Source organism: Aspergillus fijiensis, assembly GCF_003184825.1.
Source record: "Aspergillus fijiensis CBS 313.89 unplaced genomic scaffold BO72scaffold_17, whole genome shotgun sequence".
Taxonomy (NCBI): domain Eukaryota; kingdom Fungi; phylum Ascomycota; class Eurotiomycetes; order Eurotiales; family Aspergillaceae; genus Aspergillus; species Aspergillus fijiensis.
The window spans coordinates 65379-79849 of NW_024468993.1; the positions used below are offsets into that span (position 1 = coordinate 65379).

Sequence of the window (14471 nt, forward strand, 5' to 3'; positions counted from 1 at the left end):
TGATCTAGAGATTTCTCAGTATTGGGCTTATTTGTAAATCATGCTTTGGTCAATTTTGATGCCTGATTGGGGCCATTTAATGTTTATCGATTCAGCGGACTGGAGTTTGTTTTATGTTATTCTTCAAGTTTCTTATTTCTTTAGTCTTCTCCTTCTATTCTTCTTTCCCCCCTCTCTCATGTGGGTGCTTGTTTAAGTGACATATACCTGTACATTCGCTACCATGAATCTCTTTCTGCCTTTTCCCTGCAACTGATTTGATATATCCATTTCAGTCTGTCTTCGTCATACGCGAGTCTCAAAGTAGGCTATTGTACCGAGATAGAGTACAGCGTTGCCCAAGTGTGCTGGAAGCTTACTGCGTCAAAGGGCAAATATCGACATTGAATTATTCTCTGACTAACGCTGAAACAGTGTTTAAACAACACGAAGAGCATAGTGAGCAGAAACCATACTGACAACATCGAGAACCTAATATTGACACCGCTCTGTGCCATTTGCCAAATCGAATCTTACGGACTGCCACCGACCAGAGATATGAGAGTGATCCATCATGACCTATATGAGACACCCCGTGTCATTCTTGCCTAGTCGACAAGGATTAGGGAGCTGGCCTGCTCAGGGTGCTGAGTATTCAATTGCCTAATTTTGCTTTTCATCTCCTCTTTCCGCATTTCCTGGAGACATCTTATCCCATCTCGCATCGTGAGCTTCAATCACACCTAAGTCTGTCAACTTGGCTAGTCCGGGCATGCCGCTTATTTGAGTGGTGCTTCAAGAAAAGATGACGGCAAATATCCCTTCATCCATCATGAACACATTGTCACCTAGTCAGCAAGAACCTCCCAAAGTCGTCATAACGCGATCTATACTTGCCGCGCTTCAACGTTGCGCGATACACCTCCTTCCCATTGCCGTGTCATCTACAGTTATTGGACTGAACATCAAGGGCACATATCTAGGAGCGGACATGATGTCTCCATTCCCATCCGAGACTATAAACCTGGCACTCTTCCAGTTGGCTGCCAAAGCTCATGAGATAATGATCGTTGCAAGCTTGAGTGTAACTGTTCTACTCTGTGTCCGCCATGAATTGCTCTTCGGCCGTGGCCTTCCCTTGGGTCTCTTGGGATCAGGGCTTGCGTTCAACAACTTCGGATATTTTTTCTCCAGAAAATTTTGTGGTGGTTTAAGATATGTGGCTATTCACGGCGAGAGATCACGCAAGGCTGCACTGATAAGTCTTGTGGTCGTGGCAGGCCTGCTAGCTACTCTTGCTGGGCCAGCGAGTGCTGTTCTCCTTGTTCCAAAATCACAACCCTGGAACCCCGGAGATACTGAGTTCTTCTTGAACGGATCAGAGAGCGATTATTGGCCTGCTGACTTGTCGAAAGAGATCCCAGACCTCGAACAACTCTGCAGTGAGCAAAACTCGACTCTTCTGGGATTCTGCCCGGCGGGTGGATTTCTCTCGTTGTGGACTCACTGGGTGACGATGAACAGCACCACTTTCCAAACCCAGAATGTCCGCTCCTATGCAAAGGAACTTTCCGGGTCTCGGTTTTACTGGCCAGTCTCCAGTCCCTTGTCTCTAATCCCACCTCTATATTCACTGGGGGACATTCAGCAAGAGCCAAATAGAAGAATATCGCTGATACAGCCGCACGCAGCAACCGTGGTGATGCTACAGCGGCTTGCGGAAGATTGGTGGCGGGCCTTCAGTGTACAGAAAGGTCTTTCGCAGAGTCAAATTGATGATCGTACTGCTTCGGTTACCTTCAAACATGCTATCACTGTCGCCCGTTGTACAGCGCCACAAAAGCTACGAGCCTCAGACACCACAGTGTATTTTCCTTCAATACATGGTCGGTTTGACTTTGCCGATAGCCTACCACTCGACGTGGATAGTCTTAATTCCACTCCGAATGGCCACCTGTCATTTCAATGGGTTCATCTTCCGCCCAGATTTGGTGCTGCTAGCATTGGGGGACTATTCCAGACCCCCTGGAAAGCCACTAAGGGGGGTAGCGTCTCTAGAATAGCAATCGGTTGTACAGTACAGGCTGGGTGGTTTCCTGCAACGGTCTTCACTGACAAGTACACTTTCTAGACCGGCTAGTATCCGTGGAATATCCAGTATGACGATCGTTCTCCCGCATGGAATCCGACTTCTTACAGCGCAATCAATGGCCGAGTTGCATTCGGTGATGAGTGGCTCAAGTTATTGACTCCTCCAAGCCCCCTTACAGTAACTGATACTGCCAGCACTTGGCGACTATCGACCATCGAAAGCATCTTTTCAATTGCAGGCTTGGCAACTGATGCAAAGGCCGATGAGATAACTCTCGATGGTTGGCTTGTCAACGATATTTCCAGCTGGCAGAGCGTCTCTCTAGTAGAGGCCATTGTCTGCAGTGTCATTCTAGATGGCATCAGCCGAACGAGAAGCCATCAAGTGTTCATCGAAGACAGAGTGGCGATTCAACCTTCGACTACCACCGCCTCCACCCCCAGCGAATCAGTGACGATCACAGCAGAATTCAAGATAAGCGGCTTTTCACTTCAGGGCTCTCTTTCTGGTACTCTCGCCATGTCAGTCCTCATTGCTCACCTGGCGATTGCTATTGGTCACATCATCTACCTCATCCTTAAAAGACACACGCCGGGTAGCTGTAGTTCAGTCGGTGAGCTCATTGCTCTGGCGCAAAATTCACCGCCAGCGTCTGAAGTTCTAACAAATACTGGAGGAGAAATAAAGAGCTCGAAGACCTACGCTCACCTAGCAAGGATTCGTGTGGCGAAGGCTTCTGACTCCTGTGGACAAGACCGCATTGAACTAGTCTTCAAAGCGCACACGCCCTCTGCTGAACTCCGCGGCGATTCTTCTGGGACTGAGTAAGTTGACCTGCATACCAGCTTGCTCAATCACTCGTCCACACGGCATAGTCAGCATCATACAAGCAGGAACACCTCACCATCTACACAGGATAGTATTTGGGGTTTATCACATTCTACTGAGTGGTTGGTCTTTGACAGTCGTCGCGTGGCGAAGGTGACAACAGCTCGCGTGCAACCTGAGCGCTCGTACGCTTGAAATACATCCTTTGAGTGTGTGCTATGGCTGTACCTGTAGGTACTAGGTAGATTGTAGAAGACATTGGCTGCATCTGTTGGACTCTTGGCATGGGGACTCCACAGAGCACACTCCACTCAGGAGGCCCGGCGCGTCCTGTCAAAAAGACCCTGTATGTCTGATTTCAACTTGAGTATCCGAAATTTCCGAATGAAACGTGTAACTACAGGGCGAAGGGACAAAGCGTTGGGCGGTAACTATTGTAATGTATTTACGAGCAGTCCAACCTTACAGTTTAGCTCGAAATTGACAATACGCACTAGCCATGTCGCTTTGTGCACGGACCCACTCTTATTGTCCCTACACTGGCCCTCTCTACTTCATCCCTTCCATCATCAAACTATTCGTTCTCTATGGGCAGCACGAATGGCTAACACACCGCTGTATCATCAGCTCGGCCGACTCTCTTTCTCCGCGGTTAGCATCATAGGCTGCATTTATCTCATCTTATGTCTCGTCTTCCTTGGCTACTACCATAGCTCGAGCTATCGCGATCCCACGTCTTTGTTCTTCGACCCCAGCCGTGCCTATCAGAAACGATATTCGTCCAAACTCCAAACGAATTGCCCAAGCAGAGGCATTTCTTGCCTCCGCCAGCAGCTTAGCGTCTCCGACGAGAGAACACCAGGGGCCCCCAGCGGTGTGCGTGGGAATAGTAACGGTTCGTCGAAGGGGTGATCAATATGTTGGCTTGACAGTGGCGTCTCTCCTGGATGGACTCACTGAGACCGAAAGAAACATGATGCGTTTATACCTTCGTGTTGGCAACACTGACCCGAAAGAGCACCCCATCTTCTCCGAGAAGTTGGGTGGAAACGCTACCCGATCGTCTGTTAACGTATTCGCAAGATGACCCCGACTTCGGACAGCTACGAGCGTGGGAGGAAGGTGGCTGGTACCGGAACAAGACCATCTACGACTTCACAACCTTGATGAAGGACTGCTATGAGACCGGTGCCGACTATGTCGTGATGATAGAAGATGATACCCTGGCAGTGAATGGCTGGTTTCCATCTGCCTTGCAAGCTCTGGACACAGTGCATGAGAAGGCTGCACGTCAAGGTCAAGAGTGGATTTATCTCCGCCTGTTCTACGTCGATGGCCTCCTAGGCTGGAATTCGGAAGAATGGCCGCAATACCTGGCGTGGTCCTTCATTCTCTGGGCGTTACTTACAGGGACAATGGTTGTCTTCAAGGCACGAGTGTTCACAACGCAGCTCCGTCGGTTCCCGACCAGTGCCATCTGGCTTGCATCGTCCCTGCTTATACCCGGTGCGATTCTTCTTTTCTTCGTTTCCGGCCGGCAAACAATGTGGCCCATTGCCCCTGGAGTCCATGAAATGAACAAATACGGATGTTGTTCGCAGGGTCTTGTTTTCCACCGAGCGATGGTACCCCGCTTTCTTGAGCAGACTGACTTGACGACTGACTGGTTGGTTGATATGATGGTTGAAACGATTGCGGACAGCCAGGGCTGGACGCGCTGGGCTGTGGTTCCGCCGTTACTACAGCATATCGGCGCGACGAGTTTCAAAGGATATGGGTTTGACAGCTCCGCCAAGACCTAATGGAATTTCAGGTTTGAAGAATATGATCAATAGTGAGTCTTTAGGTTTGAACAGAGATCTTGTTATTCCAATCGACTTTTATCCACCAGTAATACTACTCGGGCAGTCAGCGCAAGTCAACTCAGCGTAAAGCATCTCCCATATTAACCAGTTGACAAGGCACAATATTGAATGTGATAAGATGCCACGTAAAGTAGCTGGACATACATGACGCTAGAGAATACACGAGTCGATTTGTATTGATAATACTGATGAGTGGGCCGCAGCTTGAGACTATCTCAGGCCCATGTACGGAGTATGCAAACGGCGATTTGCTGAGGATGTTTTTCCGTTGGAAATACCCAATAGAGGGTAAGAGGATCGGTACCTACGCCTTAATCTGATTGATTGGTTGATTGATAAGATCGGAATCCCTATCACATTGGAAGTTACTTATGTCGCTCTGGGTACGTATCCAGATTGCTTGATAAGATTACTAGTCTCCGATGTCAGTAAACAGCTATCCTTGGTTTGCCATCGAGGTTGCTGCGGGGGCAACCAGGGGGTTGAGAGGTTCGGTTCAAAACCTTGGGCTCAGGAGAAGTAAAGTTTCAGTTTATGGGTCATACTTGAGCATAATATTTGTTCACGCCTGGTAGTGAACTCAGTTCATAGATATATAGCATTATTGCGGGGCGGCATTTTCTACAGGAGAGTTGGGATAGAGGAGAGAGACAAAAGGGTTGAAGTCATTGAAGCACGGAGTTATTATTGATGATGGTAGTGGAACAGTCAGAAGCAGCAAACCTGATGACAGAAGTCTAGTGGTCTAACTATAACTAACCTAAACCGCCTAAGTTACTACTAGTAAGTTAGTTAGTCTATCTAGTAACTCGATCTAGTTAGTGGTTGCCCTGCACAACCAGGCGGTCAAGCGTCAACTAACAACACACCGACTGATGAGGATCAACATCATGCAGGCGACTCTTTTGAAATAACAATCGCAATCATGTATCCTTGACTTCTCACATTAGAGGCATCTTCTGTGATAGATCTGGATTTGAAGTGACGGAATACCTAGGCTGCGGCTGTTTCACGAATCCACAATCCCCGGAATCTTTGAACTATAACTATTGGGCAAACTGTGCTGAATCTTACTGGTGCTCCGATAACAAGTGGGATACCATTTCTCTTATCCTTTCACATTCCAGTTCCTGCATTTGCTTTTTTTTTTCTTTTTCTTTTTGGACCTCTGACCCGCCAAGGTCATCAATGGAGAACCATCCTAATGGCAGTCAATTTACTGACTACGCAGACCTCCCAGACGAGGAATCACTACGCCTCTCTTCAGCTCCTTACGATATCGCGCACTCCCCGGGTTCCACCTCCCCAGCAAATCGAGCCATTTCGCAAGAGTTCGACCATCATGACGATGGCAGTTTTCTCATGGGAGACGTACAGATGCTGATTCGTGACGGATATCAATCTGACGGATCGTCGACACGCCACTCCAGTGAGAATCTCGGCGCATACCTTGATGAGGACCAGGCTTGTATGAGCTCAGGAGAATCCAGTCGCTCTTCGATATCGTCGATACCTCCATCGGTGTTCACAAACATGGCAGAGGGAGTGAAAGCACCTGGGCACAGACATTCTCATCCGTGGGACAGTCATGATGGCATTCATGCGCATGGAAGGATAGATGCGACCTTACGGCCGCTCTCTGCGACCCGGCTGAGGGAAGCTGCGTTCAGGAAGCCAAGCTCGGTCAAGGCAATGCAAATGCATACCGAGGATGAGCGGGACGATGATGCCTTCTTAACCCCGCCCAAGCGTCGGGCGGCCCACCAGCGCTACTCGGACGCCTCTATGCGCTCGGTGGGCTCGTCGCCATTGCGGAAATCTCAGTTCTACTCACCTACAGGGTCGGCGGCCAGCAAGCAGAAAGCCAAGGACGAGTACCCGCTTGTCCTGTTGCACTGTAACTTGCTACCACCATCGCTTCCAGTCCCAGGCGCAGCGGCCTTTCACAACCAGAAGATCGTCAGAGAGGTGCTTCCCCCGGTCTTCTGGCGTCGATGGAAGCTGTTAGAGGAGAAGGTGGGCTCCGGTGTGCTCCGTGAGCGTGGCGTCCTGATCTCGCATCCGGAGGATCTGTATGACTTGCTTGAGGAGCGGCTGTTGGAGAGCCTGGAGCTGCAGCGTCCGCGCTTCGACCATGGTCACTTTATCGGACATGACGAAGCTGAGTCAGAAAAGGAAGACCGTTTGGAGAAGGAGGACAGCGCGACAGACGAAGAGGAAGGGGAGGCATGCCCCGACTGTGGCGGTCATGTGGTCCGGCATGGCAATGCCGGGCGGAAATGGGAGATCAAGGTGTTTGCAGCCAATGGACTGATGCGAGCTGGAGCTTGGGCTGCTGCTTGGAAGGAAATGGAGAAGGTGGACGTTGAGGTCGGCTTGTGGCTGCCATCAGAGATCCGCAGGGAGCTGGAAAAGAGGCTCATGGGGGATGATTATTATTCCTGCCAACTGGATCCCCAACTGCAGGTGCCGCAGCTGCAGGTGCCCGGCAACGATCCGGTCATTCCCACACACCCGCAGGCCCGGCATGCGCGGACCTCAAGTTCAATCACAGCTGATCAGAGGTCTTTCTCATTCGACGGAACCGAAACACAGTCGCCTCCGGCTATCAACAATCCTGCATCAGTCGAAAGCCGACCGCCGAAGCCGTCTTTTTCTCCGCAGTTGAATGATGATATCGACATACAAACACTGTTGGTCAATTACGTCCGCGTGTTGGCTAGCGACCGGCGCAATGTGGCCATTGCCATTCTGAGCATCCTGATGGTATTTTTCGCCATCCAGTCGGGCTCCCAAGTGAAACCTTCGGCTCTCCGTCCATTTCCTCATGATTTCATGGAGCATGAACCTCTGCACCCGCCTGTCACTTCAGCCAGTCAAGCTGATAGCACCATTCGCAACGTTCCCATTGCCTGCGTGAGTCAAGCCACCGAGAGCGCAAACAGCGAGATCATCGTTGAGACAGCGCCTCTGTCGGTGAGTAGCATTCCAGATCCAGCGAGCATGAGCGTTCTCCCTCCCGCTATATCTGAGACTGTCGCTGAGCCGGTGCTCGTGTCTGCACGCGATATATCAGAGCCAGTGGGCGAGAGCGTTCAATCCACTGTTTCATTAGAGGCCGTTGCTAAAATAACTCCCACCCGTGTGGGTGACATCTCAGAATCTGTGAGCATGAGCTCTCAAGCTGTTGCCTTGTCTGAAGCAATCACTCCGGTTGCAATGTCCGAACCTGACAGATCACATCATGAGTCGGATGCAAGCTCGCGGGCGAAAAGTCTTCTCACTCACTCCCAGGCTCAACAGCAATTGCCCCAGTCTCTCTACCCAGTTGTGCAGCCATCGACAAGACGGATTGCCTTGATCAAAGAGATGACACCAGCCCCGGATAGTCTGAGCCCGATCACGGAGCAATTGATGGGCAAACAAATGATATGATGATGATTACGATGATGGTAATTGTAGAAATGCGATTCATGACTGAGATGAGATTGATTGATGTATGGATTTGTGCGGTAAGGCACTCTGGCTCATCATTCCTGTGGTTGTTGCAAGCTTTTCCTGTTTTCCACTTGCTTCTTTTCGACTCTTCCAAGATTTTTTTCTAAGCCCATGTAGTTACTGTATCTAGTGTTTGCCGTATTCCTGGTCAAGTCAAATAGTGAACTAGCCTACTCTTTAAGTGTGATCAATCCAATTATCTAGACAATTATTGCCAGGCTGCTAGGCATGCGGTGTGATAAGTGGGATTGGCATGACTCGTTCTAGTGAGAACCCATAAAGAATAGGATTCAATAAAGGTATTTCATTTCGGCTTCCCGCCTGCCGATCATCTTCCAGTTCTTTACTCTTTTGCCCTCGGGTTAACCCCAACACCTCCAAAGGGAGGCTCTTGTCAAGAGAACTGCTGCACGCCTTGCAGCGCTTTCCTGAATGAATCTTTGCGGATCTCGCATCTCACCATGGCCAACCAGCAGGCCCTTCTACTTCTACGTTCAGTTCTAGGTCCTTGAGTTAGACCCCTCTAGTCCCTCTCCGCATATGGCAGGTCATCATGAACTCACGCTGAGGCATTGAAGGATCCCTTACTTGCCTTGGCTTGGACTTGACATCTAGTCCAAGATACACAGTGGGCGGGCGGGCGAGCGGACGCTGTGAATCGCTATCATGGCATCTATAAAGCTGGAATGTCGTGTTGCGCAGAACGCCACGAAGAGGAACGGCGAAGAAGCAATCGTTGCCTCCGGCTTGAGGTTATTCGCAGGGCGTTTACTCTCATACTTTTTATAATATCCCTTTCCCTTCTCCGATCGGACTCTTGTTGGTACTCCTTGTCTGCGCGGTGTCTTTGTGGTATCTTTCTTCTCTTGTTCTTCGCCATGAAGTTCTCTTCCAGCAAGCTGGCCTTGTTGTCAGTGATCCCTGGCTTGTCCCAGTGGGCTTCTGCTCGCGTTGTTCAATTTCAGATCGATCTGACATATGAGGATCATGAGGTCGCTGGATTCGTGCGCAAAACTATTCTCAGTAATGGGCAGTTCCCTGGACCCCACCTGCAATTGAAGCAGGGTGACGACGTGGAGTTCCTGGTGAACAACTCGATGCCTATAGCGACGACTGTTCATTTCCATGGTTAGTACCGTCTCGTGCAATTGGAGGGGATTAATTCACTCATGAATGCTTTCCCAGGTATCGAGCAAAGAGGCACACCATGGTCGGACGGGGTCCCCGGATTGACCCAGGAACTTATCCAGCCTGGAGAACAATATCTGTACACCTGGACGGCCAATGACTATGGCACCTATATCTATCACTCTCACTCCAGAGCTCTGCTGGACGATGGGTTGTACGGCTCAATCTATATCGAACCGGCGGAGTCGGTGGAGAGACCGTTCGATTTGATCACCAATGATCCAGAAGAATTGCAGGCAATGCTGGATGCGGAACAGAGCACGCAGCCAATCCTGCTCTCTGATTGGAAGCACTTTGATTCCACGGACATCCTACGGCTAGAGAAGGAATCGGGCGTGGAAAGTATCTGCACCAGTGCCGTTCTGGTCAACGGCAAAGGTTCCGTGTTCTGTCCCCCGCAGGAGCATATCAATGCGATCACGACGGCTGCTCAGAAGGAGATTCTGGGGAATACGACTTTGACTGATATGGGGTACGGTTCTCGGTTTAGCGAAGCAGAGATTTATTTGCAGCGGCTAACTTAGACTAGATGCATTCCTGCCGAAGTTCTCTTTGGCCCGGCATATCCGATCGATACCAGCAAGCTGCCCAATGGCTATTATAAAGGCTGTACGGCCAGCGAGGGTCCTACCGAATTTCTCAGCGTGGGCGCAGGCTATCAGAGCTATGACCTGATCAGTATGGGGGGTGTCACCTCCCTGGTGTTCTCTATTGACGAGCATCCCATGTATGTCTATGCGGTGGACGGCCGCTATGTTGAGCCCATGCTGGTCGACGCTGTCACCGTACCTATCGGGGCACGATACTCGGTTCTTGTCAAGTTGGACCAGCCCGCTGCTGACTATACTGTCCGTATCGCCAACAACTACGCGACCCAGGCCATCAATGGCACGGCTATCATGTCCTACGAGAAGCAGGGCTCAAATGCCTCCAGCGGCTCCAACCAGAGGTCTCAGCCTTCAATCACCGAAGTCGGAAGCAATGCCACGGCCAGTACAGTTTTCCTGAACGAGACCCAGGTGGTTCCTTTCCCCGTGGTAGCGCCAGCTGTGGATGTTGACCACACCTATATCATTGACATCGTCCCATACAACGCCTCGTACACCTGGATGATGCACAATGCCAGTTACGCGTCATCGAATGAGGGGCTTTTCCCGGTTCTTTACAACCGCAGCTCGATCCCAGCGCAGTATACATTATCCACGCTGAACAACACCTGGGTAGACCTCATTATCAACATCACGACTGCTGGACAGCCAAATCATCCCATCCACAAGCATTCTAACAAGTATTTCGTCATCGGCTCGGGTCAAGAGACGTTTACATACTCGTCAGTGGCCGAGGCCATGCAGTATATCCCGCAGAACTTCAACCTGGACACACCTCAGATGCGAGACACTTTCTTCTCTCCGCCGGCGACGACGGGCCCTACCTGGTTAGCCCTGAGATACCAGGTGGTCAACCCAGGCCCATTTCTGATGCATTGCCATCTTCAGATGCATCAGAACGGAGGTATGGCCCTTGCATTGCTTGATGGAGTCGACGCATGGCCCAATACCACTGAGCATCGAATGCCGGTGAAGGCCACGCCGTGAGGCAAGGGTAACTTTCTTTGCTTCAGTGTATACATGATATTCATAGTATTGTATATTCCTTGTACTCATACTAATAATTGAACTTCTTTTCTTGCGTGCCGTTCCTTGTTTGGAGACTGATAGACTAGTCTATCGATGAGAGGGCTGGGAGAAGAACAGAAAAACAAACAAACATGCCAAACCGTGGATAAGTGGTTAGTCATTGGGGGACTCCACCGCCCGGCCCAGGAAGTGCCGCGATAGGACGACTTCCTCCCTTCGTCATCTCCGATCTTTCTCTCGAGTCTCGAGTGACCGCCCGCCCGCTTTCCATCTGTATCCATCTCCATCTCCATCTTCCTTCTCTTCCCTCTCCTTCCTTTCTGACTTTTTCTTTCTTTCTTTCTTTCTTTCATCACACCTTTCTGCACCTCACTCTCAGTCATTCCACCTATATATCTTCAAACAATCTCCAAAAATGGGCGGAAAGAAAGGCGGAGCCGGCGAGAACTCCAAGAAGGCGGCTGGCCAGGCTCGCGTATGTTTGCACTTCCCAAGTTATACACTAATTTTGTTACCCCGCCCCCTCCCTGCTTCTCGCCTGGAACAATGACACAACACCCCCCCCCCTTCCTCTCTTTATCTCCGGAAGAACTATACTTCTAGAGGACTATAACTGACCACACCCCCATTTCCATCCAACAGAAAGCCGAAGCCGCCGCCGGCAAAAAGGCCGCCGAGGACGCCAAGCGCGCTGCCGAAGAAGACAAGCAATGGCAGAAGGGAGCGAAGGGCAGTGCTAAGAAGTGCGTTTTTCCTTCCCAGTCCTTCCCCTCGCTTTCATCACTCATCTCCATCCCCCTCCCCCCCCCTGTTTCTTCCCCAACAACTCCATCTAATCGCGAAATATTTTCAATCCGCAGGGACGACGCCGAGGCCAAGAAAGCCGAGGCCGCCCGCAAGAAGGCCGAACGCGACGCCCTCCTAGCCGCCGAAGAAGCGTCGCAGCCCTCGAAACCCAAGGGCAGCGGCGCCAAGCAGGCCGTGAAGAAGACCCGGGGTCTGGACCTGTCGCAGCTGGATGAGCCGGCCGGCGGCAGCAGGGCCTCGGCGCTGAATGCGTCGGGTATCGACAACGCGCTGGACGCCCTCTCCCTGACGGGCAAGGACGCCGGCAAGGTGGACCGCCACCCGGAGCGGCGGTACAAGGCGGCCTACGCGGCCTACGAGGCCCGCCGGCTGCCCGAGATCGAGGCGGAAAACCCCGGCCTGCGCCGGCAGCAGCGCGTCGAGCTGTGTCGGAAGGAGTTCGAGAAGAGCGAGGAGAACCCCTTCAACCAGGTGCATGTGGCGTTCGATGCTAGTCGCGAGGAGATCGCGGCCGTGCGGGATGCGGAGCGGAAGAAGGTCGAGGCGCGGTTGGCCAAATAGAGGAGGAGGAGGTTTCTTTTCTTTTTCTCTTTTGTTGGCGGGGAGTTTTCTATTTTTCTATTTTGTCCTCGATGTCATCGCCGCTAGGTGCTATTAGTACGGCCTGCTACGTACTATGATGTGGTATATATACCCGGGTTTTTCCTCTTCATCGGAAAGCTCAAAATTGGAGTCGGATATAGGGCTGAGTGCCTCGGATCCATGATAGAGAGGTTTGGAACTGAATACGGTATACAAGATGAAATGGCTGGGAAATGAAGTACAACGAACGAAAATCAAGCATAGAAAAGGTACATAATCAGAAGGTGACAAAAATGTTGGTATCATGCAGTCTAAGATCATATATCCATAATATAGAAGAAGAGTCAGTGAGAAAAAAGAGTTGGCTCAGGACAAACCGGAATCAACCACCCATCACAGCCCGTACGTCCCAAACATATAGACTCTCATCCCACCCGACACTGGCACACCAGCCCTCACTCCCGAACAGACACCAATCCACCCCTGTGACGAATTCCGTATGCTGGCCCATTCGCCCCAATTCCACTCCCATGTTGGGACCGCCGGGCCCGGCACGCATCACGTCGACATCCCCGACGACCCCGGCGGGGGACTGATCCGTCCAGGCGCGACAGGTCATATCATAGCTGGCGCTGAGCAGGACGTTGGACAGATGCGGCGACCAGGCGACTTTGCGGACGGCGTAGTCGTGGCCCAGCATGACGGTCTGCGGGCCCTGGTGCGGGGCCCGGATATCGAAGGTCCGGATGGTGCGATCCACCCCGGCGGTGGCCAGCGTCGAGGGCCGATACTTGTTCCAATCCATCGTGAGGGCCTCGGCGGGGGCGGAGCCACCGGCCATCAACGGCGGCGGTGCCCCCGGTTGCGGCGCCATGATGCTTGCTCCTGCTCCTGCCCCTGCCCCTACCCCGCCACCGCCTGCATGGATCGGAATCTGTAAGGTGAGATGATTGGAGGCGGAGGCCGGGGTGCGCAGGTCGTAGAGCCGCAGGTACGAGTCCGAGGTGACGCAGGCGAGCAGGTCGGGCGAGTGCGGCGAGAAGCTGGCGGCGTAGGTGCAGCTGTGGGTGGGGAGGGTGAGGAGCGAGTGCGGGCGGTGCGGCGACCAGACGCGCACCGTGCCGTCCCAGCTGCTGGAGCTGAAGCGGTCCTTGGCCACCAGGTTCCAGTGCACGCTGAACACCTCGCGGTTGTGCTCCTTCCAGTTCTGCACGGGGAAGTCGTTCAGGCTCGTGTCGAAAAGCTTGATGCTCCCGTCGCCGCTGGCGGCCAGGACTTGGTGCTCGTGGATCTCGGACCAGGCGAGGTCGTAGAGGGAGTCTTGGGTCGTGAAGCTTTTGTTTTATTTAGGTGAATTGTGTTAGTTTCTGGGGGATGGTTTCCAGGTGAGATGCTGAAGGGGAACGGAAAAAGGAAGAGGGGAAAAGGGAAGGTGGTGTGCGTACTGTTTGGCGGGGACAATGCCATGGGGAGTCAATTCGAGAATGAAGAGTCGTCCATTGCCCACTAGGCCATAGTTGGCGGAGGCGGCGACCGCCAGGCGGTTGTCAAAGAATGGAGAGTACTTGACTGCGCAGCCGTTGAAACCCTCGGTGCGGAAGTGAAGCATTGTTGTTGTTGTTGTTGTTTACTGTAGGGGTTTGTCGGATGGGGGACTAGATCCGGTGGTCTCGGTGCGGGGAGATGATGGGAGGAATCAAGGACAGGCGGTCATGGCGGGGAGGAGCGGAGATGAGGGGTGGGAAGGCGCAGAGGAGAATGGGGGATTCTCGGAGGAAGTAGAGAGAAGGAAGGAAGTTCGAGGTGGTGATAATCTTGTGGTGCGGGGAAAGATGAGGCCGAGTCCGAGTCCTCCAGCTTCTGTTGTAGTGAGTGCCGCTCACTGAGCCAAAAGCGGCGCGAGTCCAACTAGTGCGGGGGGGGAAAAAGAGCGATGGAGAAGAGCCGAGGTTCGGCAGTCCGACGACGATCTTGACCTGGTCGGGTTTATAACCT

The 14471-nt window shown here is 52.1% G+C and overlaps 6 protein-coding genes across 6 annotated transcripts; 5 read left to right on the forward strand and 1 right to left on the reverse strand.

Annotated features, from left to right (window-relative positions):
• Positions 1 to 810: 810 nt before the first annotated feature.
• On the forward strand, positions 811 to 2899 carry BO72DRAFT_476657 (uncharacterized protein; the record flags this gene model as incomplete). The annotated part of the gene is made up of 3 exons (XM_040947396.1): positions 811 to 1805; positions 1836 to 2083; positions 2120 to 2899. Coding segments are annotated over 3 exons (2023 nt in total), but the record flags the coding sequence as incomplete, so codon positions are not given.
• Positions 2900 to 3483: 584 nt separating this feature from the next.
• Positions 3484 to 4701, forward strand: BO72DRAFT_476658 (uncharacterized protein; the record flags this gene model as incomplete). The annotated part of the gene is made up of 3 exons (XM_040947397.1): positions 3484 to 3656; positions 3706 to 3942; positions 3983 to 4701. Exons 1-3 carry the CDS (start codon positions 3500 to 3502, stop codon positions 4699 to 4701), a joined length of 1113 nt encoding a protein of 370 aa, XP_040802372.1. The 5' UTR covers positions 3484 to 3499.
• Positions 4702 to 5664: 963 nt separating this feature from the next.
• BO72DRAFT_71965 (uncharacterized protein) lies at positions 5665 to 8446 on the forward strand. Its single transcript, XM_040950642.1, has one exon. It carries the CDS (start codon positions 5953 to 5955, stop codon positions 8197 to 8199), a length of 2247 nt encoding a protein of 748 aa, XP_040802373.1. The 5' UTR covers positions 5665 to 5952; the 3' UTR covers positions 8200 to 8446.
• A 694-nt stretch (positions 8447 to 9140) lies between these two features.
• On the forward strand, positions 9141 to 11045 carry BO72DRAFT_476659 (multicopper oxidase; the record flags this gene model as incomplete). The annotated part of the gene is made up of 3 exons (XM_040947398.1): positions 9141 to 9390; positions 9448 to 9922; positions 9980 to 11045. 3 exons carry the CDS (start codon positions 9141 to 9143, stop codon positions 11043 to 11045), a joined length of 1791 nt encoding a protein of 596 aa, XP_040802374.1.
• Positions 11046 to 11344: 299 nt separating this feature from the next.
• Positions 11345 to 12784, forward strand: BO72DRAFT_426717 (DUF1014 domain protein). The gene is made up of 3 exons (XM_040942956.1): positions 11345 to 11562; positions 11730 to 11830; positions 11948 to 12784. The coding sequence occupies exons 1-3, from the start codon at positions 11503 to 11505 to the stop codon at positions 12453 to 12455; spliced, it is 669 nt and encodes a 222-aa protein (XP_040802375.1). The 5' UTR covers positions 11345 to 11502; the 3' UTR covers positions 12456 to 12784.
• On the reverse strand, positions 12772 to 14311 carry pex7 (putative peroxisome biosynthesis protein (Peroxine-7)). Its single transcript, XM_040942957.1, has 3 exons — positions 13922 to 14311; positions 13392 to 13810; positions 12772 to 13364 (listed from the first exon to the last, which is right to left on the reverse strand). Exons 1-3 carry the CDS (start codon positions 14083 to 14085, stop codon positions 12859 to 12861), a joined length of 1089 nt encoding a protein of 362 aa, XP_040802376.1. The 5' UTR covers positions 14086 to 14311; the 3' UTR covers positions 12772 to 12858.
• Positions 14312 to 14471: the final 160 nt, after the last annotated feature.

What these genes read in the sequence shown, in the direction of transcription:
- BO72DRAFT_71965 (XM_040950642.1), top strand. Translation starts at nt 5,953, where the DNA reads ATGGAGAACCATCCTAATGGCAGTCAATTTACTGACTACGCAGACCTC.
- BO72DRAFT_426717 (XM_040942956.1), top strand. Translation starts at nt 11,503, where the DNA reads ATGGGCGGAAAGAAAGGCGGAGCCGGCGAGAACTCCAAGAAGGCGGCT. An exon ending in AGGCGGCTGGCCAGGCTCGC is followed by an intron (nt 11,563 to 11,729) that starts GTATGTTTGCAC and finishes TCCATCCAACAG; the next exon opens with AAAGCCGAAGCCGCCGCCGG. An exon ending in GCGAAGGGCAGTGCTAAGAA is followed by an intron (nt 11,831 to 11,947) that starts GTGCGTTTTTCC and finishes TTCAATCCGCAG; the next exon opens with GGACGACGCCGAGGCCAAGA.
- pex7 (XM_040942957.1), bottom strand. Translation starts at nt 14,085, where the DNA reads ATGCTTCACTTCCGCACCGAGGGTTTCAACGGCTGCGCAGTCAAGTAC. An exon ending in GGCATTGTCCCCGCCAAACA is followed by an intron (nt 13,811 to 13,921) that starts GTACGCACACCA and finishes ATAAAACAAAAG; the next exon opens with CTTCACGACCCAAGACTCCC. An exon ending in GATTCCGATCCATGCAGGCG is followed by an intron (nt 13,365 to 13,391) that starts GTGGCGGGGTAG and finishes CAGGGGCAGGAG; the next exon opens with CAGGAGCAAGCATCATGGCG.